Below are 21172 nucleotides of genomic sequence, written 5' to 3'. Positions count from 1 at the left end.
GTCATATTAACGCAGTGTTATCTTGATCGTTTACACATGAAGGAAAGGTGATCAGCCCTCCGCTTCAGGTACCAGTCCATGGTAATATTGAATAAATATTACAGTGAAAAAAATCACTTGTATTTATTTTACCCCCCTTGGGAATCGAACCCGGGACCTCCAGAACGGTAGCCGAGCGTGCTGACCATTACACTACGGAGGCGGACAAAACTATTGTAAACATAAATACTATGATAAGTCTGGTAAAACAACTATGATAAGTCTAGTAAAAAAAACTATGAAAATATGTCACAATTTAGTCGGTGACATCAAAGTGTTCCAATACCATTTTTAAAATGGCCATATGAAATCTCTACCAGAAGCGACATATATATATTTTTTTTTTTTGGAAAACCAACAGCTACTTATACATGACAGTAAAGAAAACAATTAACACAAAGCCAGTTACAGGACTTCACAAATAGATACATGGTATATAACAAACATTCATTCCCAAACACACTCACACGCTCACATGGACACACTACACACATATACACACACGCACACACACACACACATATACACATCTTCTCTTCTTTTCTTTTTCCATGTTCGCTCCCTAGGTGGAGCATATGGCCAACACGAGTCGTCTCCAAGTCACTCTGTCACGCGCCATCTCCTTGGCTTCCTCCCAGGTCAGTCCGGCGTCTCGAAGTTCCGCTGAGTATAGTCGGTGAATGGTCGTCAGCGGCCTTCCGGGGCGCCGGAATCCTCGGGGTTGGAAGAAGAGACATGAGGGGTTGATGCCCTCAGGTGGCATTCTAAGGACATGTCCCAACCATGTCCACCTTCTTCTCTTCAGGACTTCATACACATACATATGCACAATTAACCATTATTCGGAGAATTTCGAATTACCCAATGTCCGAGTGATTCTGAAATCTAGCTACGGCTTATGCAGCACTGCCTATCATGACCCTACTCGGGCTTCAACTTTTTAAGTTTTATAGCCTACGCCTACTCGTGAATGGATTTACTCTTTATGTTTAAAGTAACTATGATTACATGTAATTCATGAGTGAAAATTCTAGGCAAAAACACTCGCTATCTCGCTAGAGGCATGAGTTTATGTATTTCACTGACTCTAAGTTAGCAGTGAAGTTACTTAGGTGAAGGATGATTATTCGGAGAGTACTGTTCACTCTTTAGAGACGTACAAAGTGAGTTGGAGCCATACCTTTCTGTAGAGCAAGGAACAGCAAGCCACGCGGATCCTCATGCCCAGCTGCTGCTGCCTGAGGGTGGTGTGGTGCTGCAGGAAGGCGCCGGCCAGAGAGAGGGCCACCACCCCGCCCGCGTACAGCAAGGCATCCTGCTGGCTGCACTTGCCCGTGAAGAAGCTAAGCAGCAAGGCCAGCAGCAGCGGCTGGAACGACCTAACAAAACTCACTCATTATTTTTTGACATCTCATCAAAGAATATGGAAGTGAAGGCATTTACGGGGCTGACGACCGTCATAGGCTGGTTTAAGTGATCAGTTTACCAATTCTACCCATTCAATTCAATTCTACCCATTATTGACAATCACACTACTCAAATTCTTGGAAGTTCTATATATATGAACCAATTTAGAAACCTTGTTCTTGAATCACTAGAACTTCACTAGAGACATCTATTGGTGAGATGTAAAGAAGCTTTTTATTAAGCAGAAACTCTTGTATTATTGTCTTTAAATGTTGTAAAACTCACTTAGCTTCGATCGTGTATTACTTTCTAACCGGTTAACTGCCGGTAGGTACATGTATGGCGGTACCCAGCACGCCGCGAATTTCACCACAAAAATAAAACATTCTAAACATATTGTTATTAAAAGTGTCTTAATGTTTATTTATAAAACTTGCCAAATAAATGAAGAGCGCGCCAGTCGTTCAGTCATTTATCCATAATCATAAAATTAATTGTTCATGGTGCAGGGTTGTCACAAAATTTGTCATAGAAAATATGAAAACTAAATTAAATGTCTAAAGTAATTGATTAGAATTAGAATAGGTAAAACAAATTTATGAGGCGAATGTTAGCGGGAAAAGAAGCAGAGGAAGACCGAGAAAAACATGGCACGATCAGGTATGCCAAATACTTGAAAGTGGTCAGGTTAGGAGTCGTAACAATCGGCGGGTATGTATGAGGAGATGCATGAACGTGGAAGAGGCGAAGAATGTTTGCAAGGACAGAGTGGTGTGGCGCTCTATTCTCTCTGCCTACCCCTGCGGGGAAGCGGCGTGATGGTTAGTTAGTTAAGTAATTGATTATGTAAGTTTAATTTTAAAAGAATACACACACACACCTTGATTTTAAAAAATAAAAAATTAAAAATCATCAGAATCGACACTAAAATCACTGTCATCAGATTCGGCAGTGACGGCAACTCGGGGATTATTGGATAACCCTGAGCGCCATTAGTTGTTCCGACGACAAAGCTCTCTTTAATTTACGTTTAAAGTGGTAAAAACAAATTCTGTTTCAATTCTAAGTACGCAAAGATATTCTCAATAGATGTCACTATGCGTTCTAAGACGTCATTTTTGTATGAGCGGCGCTCCGTTCACAGAAAATTATGCGTCTTAAGACGCTCTTGGCAGTTAACCGGTTAAGTTTCTGAGGTATCTCTACATGAGAGAGTACGGCTATTATCCTTGGCTCTACCCGACCCAGTTCCTCCAGGGTATGCTTGGCTACAATAGTTTAGAGACTAGAAGGAATGTGTATTTGATTACGCATTTTTATCCATTGTTGCGCGATTTTTATCCATTGTTACGCATTTTTATCCATCCTGAAATTATCCAGAGCATTGGGCTGTATGTTCCCAATAGTTACCTAAGACAGCGTTGACATAGATTGTTTCACATTCCTATACACAGGACCAACCTGCCAATGGTTATGCCTGTAGGAAGAACTACCGCTATGTTGAACAATATCTCATTGGATATTGATCTGTTCCATGTGTCTGAAGGAGTTTTCCGAAGCGGGATTCTTCTACACCTTTAGCAATAGTTATTGCATATATTTTATTTTGATGTATTTTTAATGTACACGATTTTAATTTTTTAAAGTTTGTAATGTATATATAAATTGAAATATATAAATTTAAAATGAAAAATTTAAGTTGGCATTAATTTAAGAGGCAATATAGAATTATCTTTCTTCTTCTTCTTGGTGTAGGCCTTGCAGCCTGTTTTTAAAAGAGATTAGCCTCCTGCGAAGTTGATTTCCAGCTGTCAATTCATCTCTACCTTGGGGTTGGCCGTGCAATGCTATGTGGGGGAGTCTGGATGGTTCCATTCTCGTTACATGCGTGTACCATTGTCTTCTTCGTTGCCTTCCCTACCTAACGACATCTTTGATCTCGCATATTTCTCTTATCCTAGTGTCCTTTTTTCTATCTTGTGGACTTTTGCCAGATATGCTCCTTGGAGTCTTCATTTCTGGCACTCTTAGCGCGTTTTTTGTTACTGCAGTGTCCACTCTGCATTCTTACATCGATATCATTTATTGCTATACATTATAATGATAATAATCCATCTTCATCACACGTCATTGACGCAAATGGTTCCCTGAAAATGATTCCTTTCCCACGTTAGGTAGTTTTCCAGTTTAGAGTCTCACATTACAAAAGAAATAACTCATTTTTAATGTATTTTCTGTTTGTCCGGGTTTTCAGCATATTTCTCTTATCCTTGTTTACAACATTTTGAGTGTGTCCAAATACTTGTTCACAAAATCTGGATTATCTCCAATTACAGGAGTTATTTTCATATTATTTTTTGACATATCATCAAAGATGAAGAATATGGAAGGAATATGGAAGAATATAACTTCCATATTCTTCTTCATCTTTGATGAGATGTCAAAAAATAATATCTTATCCTTGTGTTCTTTATTCTATCTCGTAGACTGTTACCAGACATGCTCCTTAGAGTCTTCATTTTCGACACTCTAAGCACATTTTTTGTTGCATTTTCCATGTATTTTAAAACATTTTGGTTTGGAACCCTCTCAACTCATGATATTTTGAGCATTCTTCTACAGCGATTATGTTTTTTGTTATTGTGCTAGGTACTTACTTACCTTATCTCGGTAAATACTAGCACAAGAACAAAAACCATAATTGTAGTACCTTGTCATTCAAGTGTTCAATTAACACTTATCACCTTTCAATGACCGTCAAGAAAAACGAAAGTAAAGGCCATTTTAGCACCATTATATGATATAATGGTGCATATAATCATAAAACTGATAGTTACATGTCATTTTTTATCCATAGAAAAAGCAAATTACATCTATCAATTATAAAATCATATATTCAAAATTTAAACTACAAAGAAATGATCATGATGTTTCCTTTCTGCCAGCTCCTCACAGTCCCATCTTTTCCATCATAATTTATTGTAGAAGGTGGTATTCTCTCTATGAAATACAGATTATTGTCCAATGAGATATTGTTCAAAACAGCGGTAGCTCTTCCTACAGGCATAACCATCAGCAGGTTGGTCCTGTGTATCGGAATGTGAAACAATCTATGCCGACGCTGTCTTAGCTAACTATCAGGAACATAGAGACCAATGCTCCGGATAATTTCAGGATTATCGATCATACCCCGCAACAATGGATAAAAATGCGGAGTCGTTCTCTGTAGTTTTTGCCTTCGCACATGCCTTCCGCAATGGTAAAAGAAGCAGGCCTAGGTGTCATATATTGGCCTATCCATTTGGCTCGCTGTTGTGTTACTTTACTTAGTAAGCATCTAGACTCCCCAGCTCTGCTTAGTACCTCGTTGTTCCCTATATATTCCCTACATATGAAGAATCCCCAATATGCGCCTATAGCACTACATCCGCTATGCTATAGCACAACAGGGTATGCTTGGCTACAATAGTTTAGTGACTAGAAGGAATGTGCATTTTTATCAATTGTTGCGTGGTATGGTGGATAATCATGAAATTATCCGGAGCATTGGTCTATATGTTCCCAATAATTACCTAAACAGCGTCGACATAGATTGTTTCCCATTCCCATATACAGGACCAACCTGCCGATGGTTATGCCTGTAGGAAGAGCTACCGCTATGTTGAACATTATCACATTGGATATTGATCTGTTCCATGTGTCCGAAGGAGTCTTCCGAAGCAGGATTCTTCTACACCTTTAAGTCTTATTGTTTTTTTTTTAATACAATATATACGCCTTGAATATTGTTTGTTATGTATATATATATATTTTTTTGTTGAATAAAATTGAATTGAATTGAATCTGAAACGCCTCCAGCTGCCCCTGTTCTACTTGCTCGATAGTCTACGTTGATAGAAGGTTATGGGATATATATATGGTACATATGAATGACTTACTTGCAGACCACGTACTGGATGAACACCAGGGCTCCATCCAGGAGGTACTGACAGGCGAAGGTCCTCGTCAGGGCTGTCAGGAGACGGGGCTTCTTCTTCTCATTCGTGGCCTTCTCGATCTCCAGAAACCAGTTCCTACAACATCACAATAAATAAACAACCATCTAAAATCGAATGTCCAAAAAGTCAAATGGTAAGTATATTGTCCTCTGGGGCTCTTTTAACTATCCTTCTCTGCATTGTTCTCTGCATTGTACATATCGTAGTCATACAGGAGAAAGTGACCAAGTGTAATGTTTTACAAAAACGTTATCCTTGACTATTTGATATCTAAAACTAACTAACTAACTAACCATCACGCCGCTTCCCCGCAGGGGTAGGCAGAGAGAATAGAACGCCACACCACTCTGTCTTTGCAAACATTCTTGCCTCTTCCACGTTCATGCATCTCCTCATACATACTCGCCGATTGTAACGACTCCTAACCTGACCACTTTCTAGTATTTGGCATACCTGATCGTGCCATGTTTTTCTCGGTCTTCCTCTGCTTTTTTTTCCACTTACATTCGCCTCATAAATTTGTTTTACCGTTCTTTCCTCACCCATTCGTTCTACATGTCCAAACCATCTCAACACACCTTTCTTAATTTTATCGATAATGCTTATCTCAGCTTTGCATTCCTTCCTTATTTCACTATTCTCACATCTATCATACATTTTTTGTCGCACATTCTTCTGAGAAATCACATTTCGACTGCATCCAGTCTACTTTCATCCTTCTTTTGCCAACTCCATGTTTCACTTCCATACATTAGAGTTGGAATCGGGACTCCGTTGTGCACTGCCAGTTTAGCTTCCGCTGATAGGTTTTTATTTGCTATAACTGATTTCAGTTATAGCAAATAAAACTGTTAGTTAAAAATGACCAGTTGAAAATGACTAACTGCGTCTTTCAACTACAGCTATATCCTTTTGCCGGATTATGGAATACACTTTTATAGGCATTTTGTGGAACAAACTTAGATAATGAATAATTTGACAGATATACCCCTTTGCCATTACACTACCTATATATCGTAGTCATACAGGAGTAAGTGACCAAGTGCATTGTTTTACAAAAACGTGATCATTGACTATTTGATATCTTACTAGCTTAATATTGCCCTGAAAAAATCCCAAAGTATTTTAAACTTGGAAGTATAATATATTGACTAGTTGAAAATGACTAACTGCATTGATGTTTATTTTCTAGCCTAGCAAAAGTGACTTAAATGGCCCTCCTGAACATTTTACGTTTTGGTAGTTGGTCACTTTCTCCTGTACGACTACGATATTGTCCTCTGAGGCTCTTTAAACTATCTTTCTCTGCATTGTATGTATGTACGCACGCTAGACCCAATTTTCAAAGTACAAAAACTTATCCTAAGAATAATAAATAAATGTAACTCGATTCACCCATCCAATGAGCTATTTACAAGCTATACGGTACTAGACGTACGGCAACTGTTCGTCAAGGAAGAACTGATTCACTTCTGGAATAAAATGGAAAAGATTAGAACGCAACAAACTATTCGAACCCGGGCAGCATTAAATAAAAACTATTATTTTTTGACATCTCATCAAAGATGAAGAAGAATATGGAAGTCTGGGCATTTACGGGGCTTACGACCGTCATTGGCTGGTTTAAGTGATCACTTTACACACGTGTAACATTCACCAATTCTACCCATTATTGACAACCACACTACTCAAATTCTTGGAAGTTCTATATATTTGAACCAATTTAGAAACTTTGTTCTTGAATCACTAGAACTTCACTAGAGACTTCTATTGGTGAGATGTAAAGAAGCTTTTTTATTAATCAGAAACTCTTATATTAGTATGTGAGATCCGAATCCTGGATTATAATCACACACATGAGAAACGCCAGAAATACCATTTTCATTTTTATTATTAAGCTTATAATTTGACCAGATAATTTATTTACAACATTTTGAGTGTGTCCAAATACTTGTTCACAAAATCTGGATTATCTCCAATTACAGGAGTTATTTTCATATTATTTTTTGACATCTCATCAAAGATGAATTTGAGTAGTGTGGTTGTCAATAATGGGTAGAATTGGTGAATGTTACACGTGTGTAAAGTGATCACTTAAACCAGCCAATGACGGTCGTAAGCCCCGTAAATGCCCAGACTTCCATATTCTTCTTCATCTTTGATGAGATGTCAAAAAATAATACGAAAATAACTCCTGTAATTGGAGATAATCCAGATTTTGTGAACAAGTATTTGGACACACTCAAAATGTTGTAAATAAAAACTACATTGGCCCAGCCGTTAAAACAAGTTTTGCCCAAAAAAATTTTTCATTCCTCGCTCCAAAAATATTTAATTTGCTGCCCGAAACCATTAAGATTTCCAGGAGTGATCAGGTCTTTAAGAACAGTGTCCGTCGATGGTTACTTAACATTGGAAGGGACAAGGTAGAAAGTGAATTAATTAAAGTCCAGGTGTAATTATCACATTGAAAAACCTTAAACTATAAATTATTTTTGTATCTCCTGTATGTTATGTTTATAATCTAATCATTAAACAATATATATATTTATATTAAAAATAAAAAAATAAAAAAATTAATTTAAACTTTGTATTACCATGTTAGTATTTGGCTCAACACAGGCCATGCCTAAAGAGCCGTAATACGTATAATAAATGTGTATATGAAATGAATATGTATATTGAATGTATCTATGTATTATGAAAATAAATAAATAAATCACTCACTCCTTTCAAGAACGTCATAAATCAAAAATCGTCAATTTTCAGTTGTGCATGATTTCGGAATGCCCAGAAAATGTCCTATATCCCAGCAAAAGCGGCATATTTTTAACTTAATATTTACCCGCTTCAGGGCAGAAAGTATTGTTTTTGCATTTTGAAGTAAATGTATTGTATAATATTTTTTTTAAATATACTAAGTATTTTTCAAATGGAGAAAAAACCTTCAGGTTTTACCTAAAAAGTTCTGTTGCACAGTAAAAAGTTCAGTAAGTGGCTTGATATTTATATTTAAAACATTGTATTATATTTTATAACTTTAAAAACGTTCTCCTGAAAAATCAAGTATTTTGATTTATGACGTTCTTGAAAGGAGTGAGCGAAATGTCTCCACTAGAATCAACATCTCACACACACCCTCTCACACACTTCACACATGCACATTTGCCCACTCATAGGTACGCGTTCATTTGCTACATCTACACTAAATATTTTGGACTTATCTTTTTGTGTTTCTGTGGTCAACTAAAATTGGCTTTATTTAATGTACATTCTTTTAATGTTTTGTTTTATATATGTTGCTGTTAACTACCGTTGCGTGTTTAGCTACCGTGCTGGAGGTCCCGGGTTCGATTCCCAGGGGGGAGTGAAAATAAATATTAGTGATTTAACAGAGTGAATGGTGAATGGTGCACTAAAATCAGTTTTAGCAAATAAAAATCTATCAGCGGAAGCTAAACTGGCAGTACACAATGGAGTTCTGGTTCCAACCCTTATGTATGGAAGCGAAGCATGGAGTTGGCAAAAGAAGGATGAAAGCAGACTGAATGCAGTCGAAATGCGATCACTCAGACGAATGTGTGGCAAAACGATGTTTGATAGATGTTCGAATGATGAAATAAGGAAAGAATGTAAGGCTGAGATAAGCATTATCGATAAAATTAAGAAAGGTGTGTTAAGATGGTTTGGACATGTGGAGCGTATGAGTGAAGAAAGAACGGTTAAACAAATTTATGAGGCGAATGTAGTTGGAAAAAGAAGCAGAGGACGACCTAGGAAAACTTGGCACAATCAGGTTTGCCAAATACTTGAAAGCGGCCGGGTCAGGAGTCGGGTCGAGTCAGTAATAATCGTCGGGTATGTATGAGGAGATGCATGAATGTAGAAGAGGCAAAGAATGTTTGCAAAGACAGAGTGGTGTGGCGTTCGATTCTCTCTGCCTACCCCTGCGGGGAAGCGGCGTGATGGTTAGTTAGTTAGTTAGTTAGTGATATAACACTCTAATATTTATTTAATATTACCCTGGACTGGTTCCTGAAGCGCAAGAGTGATCACCTTGCCTTCATGTAAGTAATGATCAAGATAACACTGCGTCAATTTGATGCAGTGCCCTATGCACCATAGGGTGCGGATAAGGGTTATATATATATGCTGTTAACAGCAACAAATTAAAAATAGTAAAAAACAAATAAATAAATTTAAAAAACTCCAGATAATTAATAAAACGCCACATAGCTTGGGTGAACGTCTGCACCTTTGTGATTTATATTTGTGACAGGCGCTGTGGCTAAGTTGAGATGTCAAAAAATAACATGAAAAATAACTCCTTACTGGAGATAATCCAGATTTGTGAACAAGTATTTGGACACACTCAAAATGTCGTTAGGTTGTGGCAACCCACTCTACCATGGCAACCCAAATCGAGTGAAATAACGAGCACCCTGTAGGGTGGGTTGCCCGCAACGAACGGAAACGAGCCCGTTACACTTCGCCGCCGCCCGTCCTCAGATCGACACGTATTTCAACTGTTCTCATATTAGAATCACGCGATTATTCTTAAGTATTTTCTTGATTGTAATTTTATAGAACTGAATAAATTTGTGTTAAAAGTAATCCGCTTTCATCTTGCTTCCCTTCTGATAAATTAAAGTGGTATTCAACTAGAAACCACAAGGTATAGATTGTTGAGAGGAGACAGATTGGTGTGGCGTTCTATTCTCTCTGCCTATCCCCATATGGAAGTGGCTTATTAATAAGTTAGTTAGTTTTAATTTTTGATAGGCTTGTTAGAGTTCAGATAGTATTCAGTATTCTTTTTAATAGATTTATATTATCCACTGACACTTCGTGATGGAATTGCATTTTAATATATTATTAGATCAAAACCAATTTGTCCGCCTCCGTAGTGTAATGGTCAGCACGCTTGGCTACCGTTCTGGAGGACCCGGGTTCGATTCCCAAGGGGGGTAAAATAAATATAAGTGATTTTTTCACTGTCATATTTATTCAATACTACCCTGGACTGGTACCTGAAGCGGAGGGCTGATCACCTTTCCTTCATGTGTAAACGATCAAGATAACACTGCGTTTATATGACGCAGTGCCCTATGCACCATTGGGGTGCGGATAAGGGTTTTATTTTATTATTAAAACCAATATTTTTAGCTTTCCCCCTTTATTTTTATTTGACCAGCGACCGGGTTTTTTCGTTACCGACACCAGTCTGATGATGTCGGTAACGACGAAACCCGGTCAAATAAAAATAAAGTGGAAAAGTTAAAAATATTGGTTTCAATCTAATAATATATTCAGTATTCAGTAAGAAAAGACAATGAAAATTATATTGTGTACTCTTGTATGTTTTCAAATAAACAAAGGATGATTTATATCATTATTTGAACAGGCTTTTGTATTATTTGAATATATTGTAGCATATAATAGCTCGTATTTCTCTTCTCTTATCACATGCCCCAGATAGGACACCTTCCGAACCTTGAAGGTGGATAACCTAGTAGAGGGCCGAGGAGGTGTGGGCAGAAGGCAGATCTAGAATCTAACCTAACCTCACCTAATAGAGGCTCGATGAGGTGTGGGCAGAAGACATATCTAGAATCTTACCTAACCTAACTCACCTAATAGAGGTTCGTCGAGGTGTGGGCAGAAGGCAGATCTAGAATCTAACCTAACCTCACCTAATAGAGGCTCGATGAGGTGTGGGCAGAAGACATATCTAGAATCTTACCCAAGCTAACTCACCCAATAGAGGTTCGTCGAGGTGTGGGCAGAAGGCAGATCTAAAACCTAACCTAACCTCACATAATAGAGGGTCGACGAGATGTGGGAAGAAGGCAGATCTACAACCTAACCTAACCTAATAAAGGGTCGACGAGGTGTGGGTAGAAGGCAGATCTCCTGGCTCCGGGATATACGAGATTGGACCGGGATCAAGACCTATACAGAGCTGCCCGAGACAAGGACAATTACTCTCAAGTAATAGTAGACGTCATGAGCACCTGACACGCACAGAAGAAGAAGAAGCATTTTAAGGGCAATATATAATTTTACAGGAAATCTCAAACAACCCGCATTATTTATTTAATATTTTAAATAAATAATGGAATTTTTCTCATGATGTTGGTTTATTAGCTAATAAATTAATATGAAAAATCACAAGACTATCGGTAACATTCTCATTAAAATCTGTCGAAAACTAAGTAATATATGGAGGTTTAAACTTTAGATATTTTAATAAAACGAAAAACGGACACCGCTATACGTCATCAAATTTTACGTCATCGGGTGTGTTATGGGGCGTATCCCTTTATGTATCTGCTTTACAGCGCTGTAATACTAGTAGTGTGGATTCGTTTCTGCGACGTCATTCGTTGCCAACTTACGAAAGTAACGTTTTTACGAAGGGGAATTTTGCAAAAGAAGATGATGAATGAAAATATTGATTATATCGGCTGTTATAAGCACAAAACGAGTCTTACACAATCCATTATAGGTTGAGTATGTTAAATAAGATATTCCTTCTAAGTTATAATACCCTATTGGTTTCCGAAAATGTATGAGAAAGTAGAAAAACATCGAAAATTATTTTTCTTTCCCTATTTTTACGTTTTCCCGCTTTTTACGCTTTCTTTGGCCTGAAAGGCTCTTCAAGAGAAAAAATGAGAAGCAAAAACATGTTTTCTATTACAAACAGATTTTTAAAGCAATGGCAGCGCCAACTGTTGAACGTAACAGACACTTACGCATTAATATTGACAACTGGTGTCACTAAATTTTCAAAATTTTCGGTTGCATTGTTGTTTCATGAGATTTTCTATATTTTTAATAATGATAATAAAACCCTTATCCGCACCCAATGGTGCATAGGGCACTGCGTCATATAAACGCAGTATTATCTTAATCGTTTACACACGAAAGAAAGGTGATCAACCCTCCGCTTCAGGTACCAGTCCAGGGTGATATTGAATAAATATTACAGTAAAAAATCATTTATATTTATATTACCCCCCTTGGGAATCGAACTCGGGACCTCCAGAACGGTAGCTGAGCGTGCTGACCATTACACGACGGAGGCGGACATTTTTACCTCTCTCAATCATTGTGAAATTAAACGTATTAGAAATGTGTTCTATCTATTTTCTTTCTTTGCTATTAAACCGTACCGAGTCACGGGAACGCGTGGCCAGGTGCGGCTAGTATTGTTTTCTTTTAATTTTTAATATTTCAATGCCTGTCACGTCTGAAATGGAGTATTGTGTAACTGAGTGTGTTTGAAATCGACTTTTTTTTTTAAATATTTTAGGCAAATTTCGTTACCGATTCGACCCTGACAACACGTGTAAAACCGTATTAGTGAAATTAGTATAGTGTTCCCAGTATAATAACAGTCGTGATTTAAAAGAGTATCAGTTAAATTAGCCAAAGCATTATTTGTTAAACGTGATACTTTTTATGTCATGTCGCTCACTCCTTTCAACAACGTCATATATCAAAAATCGTCGATTTTCAGTTGCGCGTGTTTTCGGAATGCCCAGAAAATGTACTATATCCCAACAAAAGCGGCATATTTTTAACTTAATATTTACCCGCTACAGGGCGAAATGTGTTGTTTTTGCATTTTGAAGAAAAGGTATTGTTTAATTATTTTTTTAAATATACTTAATATTGTTCAAATGGAGAAAAAACCTTCAGGTTTTACCTAAAAAGATCTGTTGCACAATAAAAAGTTCAATAAGTGGCTTGATATTTATTTTTAATACATTGTTTTATATTTTTAAACTTAAAAACGTTCTCCTGAAAAATCAAGTTTTTTATTTTATTTATGGCGTTCTTAAAAGGAGTGAGCGACATATCATTGTATATGTTCAAATAAAAGTGGAATTCGATCCAATAATTTCGTTTCATTTTGGATACATTAGCAAAAAATATTTATGTAGCCTGTAGCGTGAATCATTGGACCATTTCAAATATATTTTCATCAACCTTAGCTAGTTTTAGGCAATAGGACCCCCCTATCAGCATTTTAAGTCACGGGCTCACTTCGACTGGCGTCACTACCACAAGGGATTGTAAAAGAGGTGAAACCAGACACTTTTTGTGCGTTTCTCAATACAGAGATTGAAGGAAATAATCGAACCTGCCCACCGATCGCTCTCTACTCTGGCCCAACAGCTGGAACTAAACGGCGACAATGTAAAAAAGAAGAAGCATTGCATCAAAATACGTGGGTCTGCTGTGTTTACTTCTGAAACAAACCCGAAGGAGTATTGACTTTGAAGATCATAACCATGGAACGCGAGACGTATGGCTTGCCAATAGCAGTAATACTTCGGTCATAATGCAAGAAGAGAGAGCTAAGCTGACCATAAGACACACAGTGCAATACTGCCGACTCGAAAGGCTTGGTGGTGACCTTCGGGTGATCATGAGGTGACCACGAGGGAGGCATATCTATGTAAAACGTGGGATGGCCATGGAATAAGCCTGTGTCTAGTAGAAGATGACCACGAGAAAGGCACATTCATGTCTAGCAGAGGATGGTCATGAAAGAAGCACATGTATGTCTAGCTGTGGATGCCTATGCAAGAGGCACATGTATGTCTAGATTTGGATGACCACGAGAGACGTATGTCTAAAAGTGGATGACTATGAGAGAGGCACACGTATGCCAACTGTAGATGGCCATGAGTAAGGTACACGTGTGTCTAGTAGTGGATGACCATGAGAGAAGAACAAGTATATTTAGCAGTGGATGGTCATGAGAGAGGCAAATGTATATCTACCAGTAGGTGACCACGAGAGAGGCACATGTATGTCTAGCATTGGATAATCGTGAGAGGCACACGTTTTGTCTAGCAGTGGACGGTCATGAATGAAGCACATATATCAACATTAGTAGTTGGCCATGAGAGAGGCACACGTATATCTAGCAGTGTATGGCTATGAGAGAGGCACGTGTATGTCTAGCAGTGGATGACCATGACCATGTATGGCTGACAGTTTAAAAGCACGAGGGAGCCACATGGGTGTCCAGTAGTGGATGACCATTAAAGAAGCATACGTATATCTAGGTGTAGATGGCAATGAGTGAGGCACATGTATGTCTATCAGTGAATGACCATGAGAGAGGCAGCTGTGGATGGCCACGAGAGAGGCAGCTGTAGACGGCCTTGAAAGAGGTACATGCATGTCTAGCTATGAATGGCCACGAGAGAGGCAGCTGTAGACGGCCTTGAAAGAGGTACATGCATGTCTAGCTGTGAATGGCTATGAAAGAGGTAACTGTGGATGGCCACGAGAAAGAGCCGATGGCAAGATATATATACTCACGCCTCGAGGCGGTCAGCCAGCTTGTCCGAGAGGTCGGTGGCGAGCGGCGCGCCCAGGTCCTGCGTGTTGAGGTCCCGCCTCAGGCCGCGCCAGAAGAGCGGCAGCGTCCAGCAGAAGAACAGCTTGGAGAGGGGGTGCGCGTTGTGCCTGCCCTCCGAGAGCTTCATGGTGCGGCGCCCCCGGCCGCCCTGCCCGGGCTCGTTGTCTGCCAACAGAGATATTCAAAAATATATATTTAATCGTCAGCGACATTACTATCTATCATTAGATTCCTAACTGTCCATCAAAGCTCCTCCCTCTACCTTATAGGTGACCAACATTTTCAGTAGCCGGGCCAGATTTTAGAAATGAGATTTCCTACCGGGCCGTGAATTATAATTTATTTTATTATTCAAAGCAAACAAGAAATATTTGTGTTTTACACAAATATTTTAATTTCTTACTATTTCTGTGAGCCTAAGCGGCTCATTATTAGAAACAGGTATTAAATTGTGGTAGAGTGGGTTCGAACCGAGAAACTCTGACTTAAGAGTCCACGACACTAACCACGGGACCACAACCCGACATGCTTTGAGAAACGGCACCAAAATAACAGCCGAACAGACCGCTCACTCCTTTCAAGAACGTCATAAATCAAAAAACTTGATTTTTCAGGAGAACGTTTTCAATGTTTAAAAATATAATACAATGCATTTAAAATAAATATTAAGCTACTTTTTGAACTTTTTACTGTGAAACAGATCTTTTTAGGTAAAACCTGAAGGTTTTTTCTCCATTTGAAATATATTTAGTATTTTTTAAAAAAATAATTAAACAATACCTTATCTTCAAAATGCAAAAACAACACTTTCTGCCCTGTAGCGGGTAAATATTAAAGTTAAAAATATGCCTCTTTTGTTGGGATATAGTACATTTTCTGGGCATTCGGAAAACATGCACAACTAAAAATTTACGATTTTTAATTTATGACGTTCTTGAAAGGAGTGAGCGAGACGTTCGGCTGTCAAGACTCAAAACACAGTAAGGGACATTTTTGTAGCACGTTTTTTTTGCAATACTACAAAAAAATTCCCATACTGTGTTTTAAGTTTGGACAGCCGCGTTGGTCTCTTGGTCTGCTGGTATGGTGGTCTAGTATTAGCCTTGTATTTAATATTTTATAGAGATATTATGGTTATTAGAAGCAATGTGTACTAGGTACACAACACCGGGAAGAGAGGGTTAAAAGCAGAACTAAATGCCTCCAGAAAGCATGGGTTAATTAATTAGTGTGGCTCGGACTTCCGACATTACGGCTGTCTAAAAATAGCCAGATTTGCTTATTTTGCTGACGTTTTTATAATTACTGTTCCGTATTATTTACTTGATTAAATATTTATTTGTATGTTTTGCAGCTGTCACACCACTTGAACCGCAAAACAACGTCTTTGGAATGCATTCGGAACAAATAAATGTACGTATTCGCAAACTCTGTTAATATTATTTTTTGACATCTCATCAAAGATGAAGAAGAATATCGAAGTCTGGGCATTTACAGGGCTTACGACCGTCATAGTATAATTAATTAATAGTCTACAATTGGAGATAATCCAGATAAATTTCTTCTTCTTCTTCTTCTTCTTCTTCTTCTTATTGTAGGCCTTGCGGCCTGTTTTTAAGAGGGATTAGCCTCCTGCGACGTCGATTCCCAGCTATCGGCCCATCTCTTTGGTGGTCTGCCCGGGAGTCGTCTACCATGGGGTTGGCCGTACAATGCGATGTGGGGGAGTCTGGATGGTTCCATTCTCCTCACATGCGCATACCATTGTCTTCTTCGTTGCCTTCCCCACCTAACGACATCTTCGATCTCGCATATTTCCCTGATCTTGGCGTTTCTCAGTCTATCTCGAAGACTCTTGCCTGTTATGCTTCTCAGAGTCTTCATTTCTGACACTCTAAGCGTGTTTTTTGTGGCAGCGGTGTCTGCTCTACTTTCGATTCCATACGTCATGATGGGTCGGACACAAGTTTTGTATATCTTGATCTTGCTGCCGATCTTTTTTCGAAGCTCAGGGTTTTCCATATAGCATTTTTCAGGCATCCTGAGATGGCTGCAGCTTTGTTCACTTGCCCCATCACTTCGCATTGCAGATCCGTCTGAGCACATAGGTCAGTATTTGGACAGTATAGGTAAGTATTTGGACACACTCAAAATGTTGTAAATAAATTGACCTTGTAACAAAAATCTGACTAACTGGCCATCACGCTCCTTCCCGCAGAGGTAGGCAGATATAAAAGAACGCCGCAACGCCCTGTCTTTGCAAACAATCCTCGCCTCTTTCACATTTACAAGTAAGTTTAATAATTTTAAAAATAATTGAAAATTAGAAAAATAGGCATACAAACAAATAAGCAATAAAAATAATAAAAACACAATGAAATTACAAACTAACTAACTAATCAGCGCTTCACGCCGCTTCTCCGCAGGGGTAGGCAGAGAGTGTAAAACGCCTCACCAAACAAACCCCGTCTTTGCAAATCTTCGCCAATTCCACATTCATGCATCTCAGAAAAATAATATACTTGGCCTATTGCATATTCATACTTTTTATCACACAATTAAGCTTTTTGATAAATCGCAGTTTTGTCGATTTGGTCCATTTGACTATTGGTAAATCCCACATCGCTCACTCCTTTCAACAACGTCATTTATCAAAAAACTTGATTTTCAGGAGATCGTTTTAAAAGTTTAAAAATATAGTAAAATGCATTAAAAATAAATATCAAGCCACTTATTGAACTTTCTATTGTGCAACAGATCTTTTTAAGTAAAACCTGAGGTATTTTCTCCATTTAAAAAAATAATTAAACAATACCTTTTCTTCAAAATGCAAAAACAACACTTTCTGTCCTGTAGCGGGTAAATATTAAGTTTAAAATATGCCGCTTTTGCTGGGATATAGTACATTTTCTGGGCATTCTGAAAACATAACTGGAATTAGACGAATTTTGATATATGACATTGTTGAAAGGAGTGAGCGATGTGTCAAACACGCGCGATACCCATAAAATGCCCATCATAACACACATCGCTCACTCCTTTCAAGAACGTCATAAATCAAAAATCGTCAATTTTTAGTAGTGCATGTTTTCGGAATGCCGAGAAAATGTACTATGTATATCCCAGCAAAAGAGGCATATTTTTAACTTAATATTTACCCGCTACAGGGCAGAAAGTGTTGTTTTTGCATTTTGAAGAAAAGGTATTTTTTAATTATCTTTTTTAAACATACTCAATATTTTTCAAATGGAGAAAAACCTTCAGGTTTTACCTAAGAAGATCTGTTGCACGGTAAAAAGTTCAATAAGTAGCTTGATACTTATTTTCAATACATTGTATTATATTTTTTAACTTTAAAAACGTTCTCCTCAAAAATCAAGTTTTTTGATTTATGACGTTCTTTAAAGGAGTGAGCGACATATGCTTTTTTTTAAATAGCTTGTACACAAATACAAAATTATCAGAACTAGAGTCGACAGAACTGAGAAATATTATAGGTTTATCTGGAATGTTTGTAACGCTACATTAGGTTATACACATAGATAAGTTTTTATGTAGGATGTTATAACTATAGCGACTTAGAAAAATAAACAACGCAAAGAACGGCGTTAAATAAGAAATTTGCTCACTCAAGCAAATCGCAACAAAAGTTGGCACATTGCCTGCAGAACGTGGTAAATTACAAAAGCAACAAAGGTGATATTATGAAATTCAAATGATATTTAAAAAAAAATAACATGCACAACATTTTGAGTGTGCCCAAATACTTGTTCACAAATCGCTCACTCCTTTCAAGAACGTCATAAATCAAAAAACTTGATTTTTCAGGAGAACGTTTTCAAAGTTTAAAAATATAATACAATGTATTAAAAATAAATATGAAGCCATTTTTTGAACTTTTTACTGTGGAACAGATGTTTTTAGGCAAAAACTGAAGGTTGTTTCTCCATTTGAAAAATATTTAGTATATTTCAAAAAATAATTAAACAATACCTTTTCTTCAAAATGCAAAAACAACACTTTCTGCCCTGTAGCGGGTAAATATTAAGTTAAAAATATGCCTCTTTTGCTGGGATATACATAGTACATTTTCTCGGCATTCCGAAAACATGCACTACTGAAAATTGACGATTTTTGATTTATGACGTTCTTGAAAGGAGTGAGCGAAATGTGGATTATCTCCAATTGTTAGAGTATTTTTCATATTATTTTTTGACATCTCATCAAAGATGATGAAGAATATGGAAGTCTGGGCATTTACGGGGCTGACGACCGTCATTGGTCTTTCTCTGCGTCTATCACCAACCATATTTGCCTCATATTTTTGGTTGACTGTTCTTTCTTCACTCGTTCGAGTCACATGCCCAAACCATCTCAACAACACACCTTTCTTGATTTGAAGGATAGTGCTCATCTCAGCCTTGCACCCTTTCCTTATATCACCTTTGTAACATCTTCCATACATGGTTTTTCCGCACTGAGAGATCGCATTTGGCTGCATTCAGTCTATTTTCATCATTCTGTCAGTTCAATACTTCACATCCATATATCAGGGTTAGGTTATGTTAGATTCTCAGCCTTACACCCTTTCCTTATATCACCATTGGAACATCTACCATACATGGTTTTTCCGCACTGAGAGATCGCATTTGGCTGCATTCAGTCTATTTTCATCATTCTGTCAGTTCAATACTTCACATCCACATATCAGGGTTAGGTTAGGTTAAATTCTCAGCCTTACACCCTTTCCTTATATCACCATTGGAACATCTACCATACATGGTCTTGCCGCACTGAGAGATCGCATTTCGTCTGCATTCAGTCTACTTTCATCCTACTAGCCACATCAATAAATTAATAAATAAAATACGTCTTACGGTGTTTTGTGAATTGACTTGTAAATGATTGTCACATTGTATATTTTTCCCGAATGAGCGAAATCACAACATTTTAATATCTGTTTGACACAATTCTGTGGTCTTATTTATATTTTCTTATCTTAGAAAAGAAATAAATTTTACATATGAATTCTAATTATCTGTATAATAATAAAAACAATATTAAATTTTATAATTAAAAAATACAAATATAAAAACAAACAAATATTACACATATGGCTCACTCCTTTCAAGAACGTTTTAAATAAAATAAAACTTGATTTTTCAGGAGATCGTTTTTAAAGTTTAAAAATACAATAAAATGTATTAAATATAAATATCAAGCCACTTATTGAACTTTTTACTGTGCAACAGATCTCTTTAGGTAAAACCTGAATGTTTTTTCTCCGTTTGAAAAATATTTAGTATATCAAAAAAAATAATTAAACAATACCTTTTCTTAAACATGCACAACTGAAAATATACCGTTTTTGATTTACGACGTTCTTGAAAGGAGTGAGCAATATATCAAAAATCGTCCATTTGCAGTTGTGCATGTTTTCGGAATGCCCAAAAAATACTATATCCCAAAAAAGAGGCATATTTTTAACTTAATATTTACCCGCTACAGGGCAGAAAGTGTTGTTTTTGCATTTTTAAGAAAAGGTATTGTTTAATTATTTTTTTTGATATACTAAATATTTTTCAAATGGAGAAAAAACCTTCAGCTTTTACCTAAAAAGATCTGTTGCACAGTTAAAAGTTCAATAAGTGGCTTGATATTTATTTTTAATACATTGTATTATATTTTTAAACTTTAAAAACGTTCTCCTGAAAAATCAAGTTTTTTATTATTTATGACGTTCTTGAAAGGAGTGAGCGATGACGTTGTTGAAAGGAGTGAATGATATGTTAAAAAAATATTTTTCAGGTGTGCGATACGATAATCAATAATTGGAAGGAATTTTCACCGTCAATTTGACAGAAAATTCAAAGACGCTTAATGGCAGCTTAGGGGCAGCAGAAATGGCTGAAGAATGATGTATCATGTGGAAGAATGGAAGGAGACTGAGAAGTGGATATATCATGAAGGGTGCACGAAGATATTGCTTCAGACGTTCTTCGAAGGTGTACAGAGGAGGTCACTTTTGGTGTGGAGATGTGGGCTATTCTATATTATTTTTTGACATCTCATCAAAGATGAAGAAGAATATGGAAGTCTGGGCATTTACGGGGCTTACGACCGTCATAGGCTGGTTTAAGTGATCACTTTACACACGTGTAACATTCACCAATTCTACCCATTATTGACAACCACACTACTCAAATTCTTGGAAGTTCTATATATATGAACCAATTTAGAAACCTTGTTCATGAATCACTAAAACTTCACTAGAGACATCTATTGGTGAGATGTAAAGAAGCTTTTTACTAAGCAGAAACTCTTATATTAGTATGTGAGATCC

The 21172-nt window shown here is 37.3% G+C and overlaps 1 protein-coding gene across 3 annotated transcripts in view; it reads right to left on the bottom strand.

Moving 5' to 3' along the window:
- The window catches only part of LOC148302542 (putative multidrug resistance-associated protein lethal(2)03659), a 64470-nt gene that overhangs the window by 30671 nt on the left and 12627 nt on the right, over positions 1-21172 (bottom strand). For all 3 annotated transcript variants that reach the window (XM_088271433.1, XM_088271436.1, XM_088271435.1), the window contains 3 exons: positions 14790-14994; positions 5385-5519; positions 1220-1418 (listed from right to left, as the gene is read on the bottom strand). In XM_088271433.1, the coding sequence (XP_088127559.1) occupies positions 1220-1418; positions 5385-5519; positions 14790-14994 (539 nt within the window). The remainder of the gene's footprint in view (positions 1-1219; positions 1419-5384; positions 5520-14789; positions 14995-21172) is intronic.

This window comes from Brachycentrus maculatus, unplaced genomic scaffold (assembly GCF_059751285.1).
Source record: "Brachycentrus maculatus isolate JH-2025_06_01 unplaced genomic scaffold, ASM5975128v1 h1tg000440l, whole genome shotgun sequence".
NCBI lineage: Eukaryota > Metazoa > Arthropoda > Insecta > Trichoptera > Brachycentridae > Brachycentrus > Brachycentrus maculatus.
This window is presented reverse-complemented; position numbering and strand designations above follow the sequence as displayed.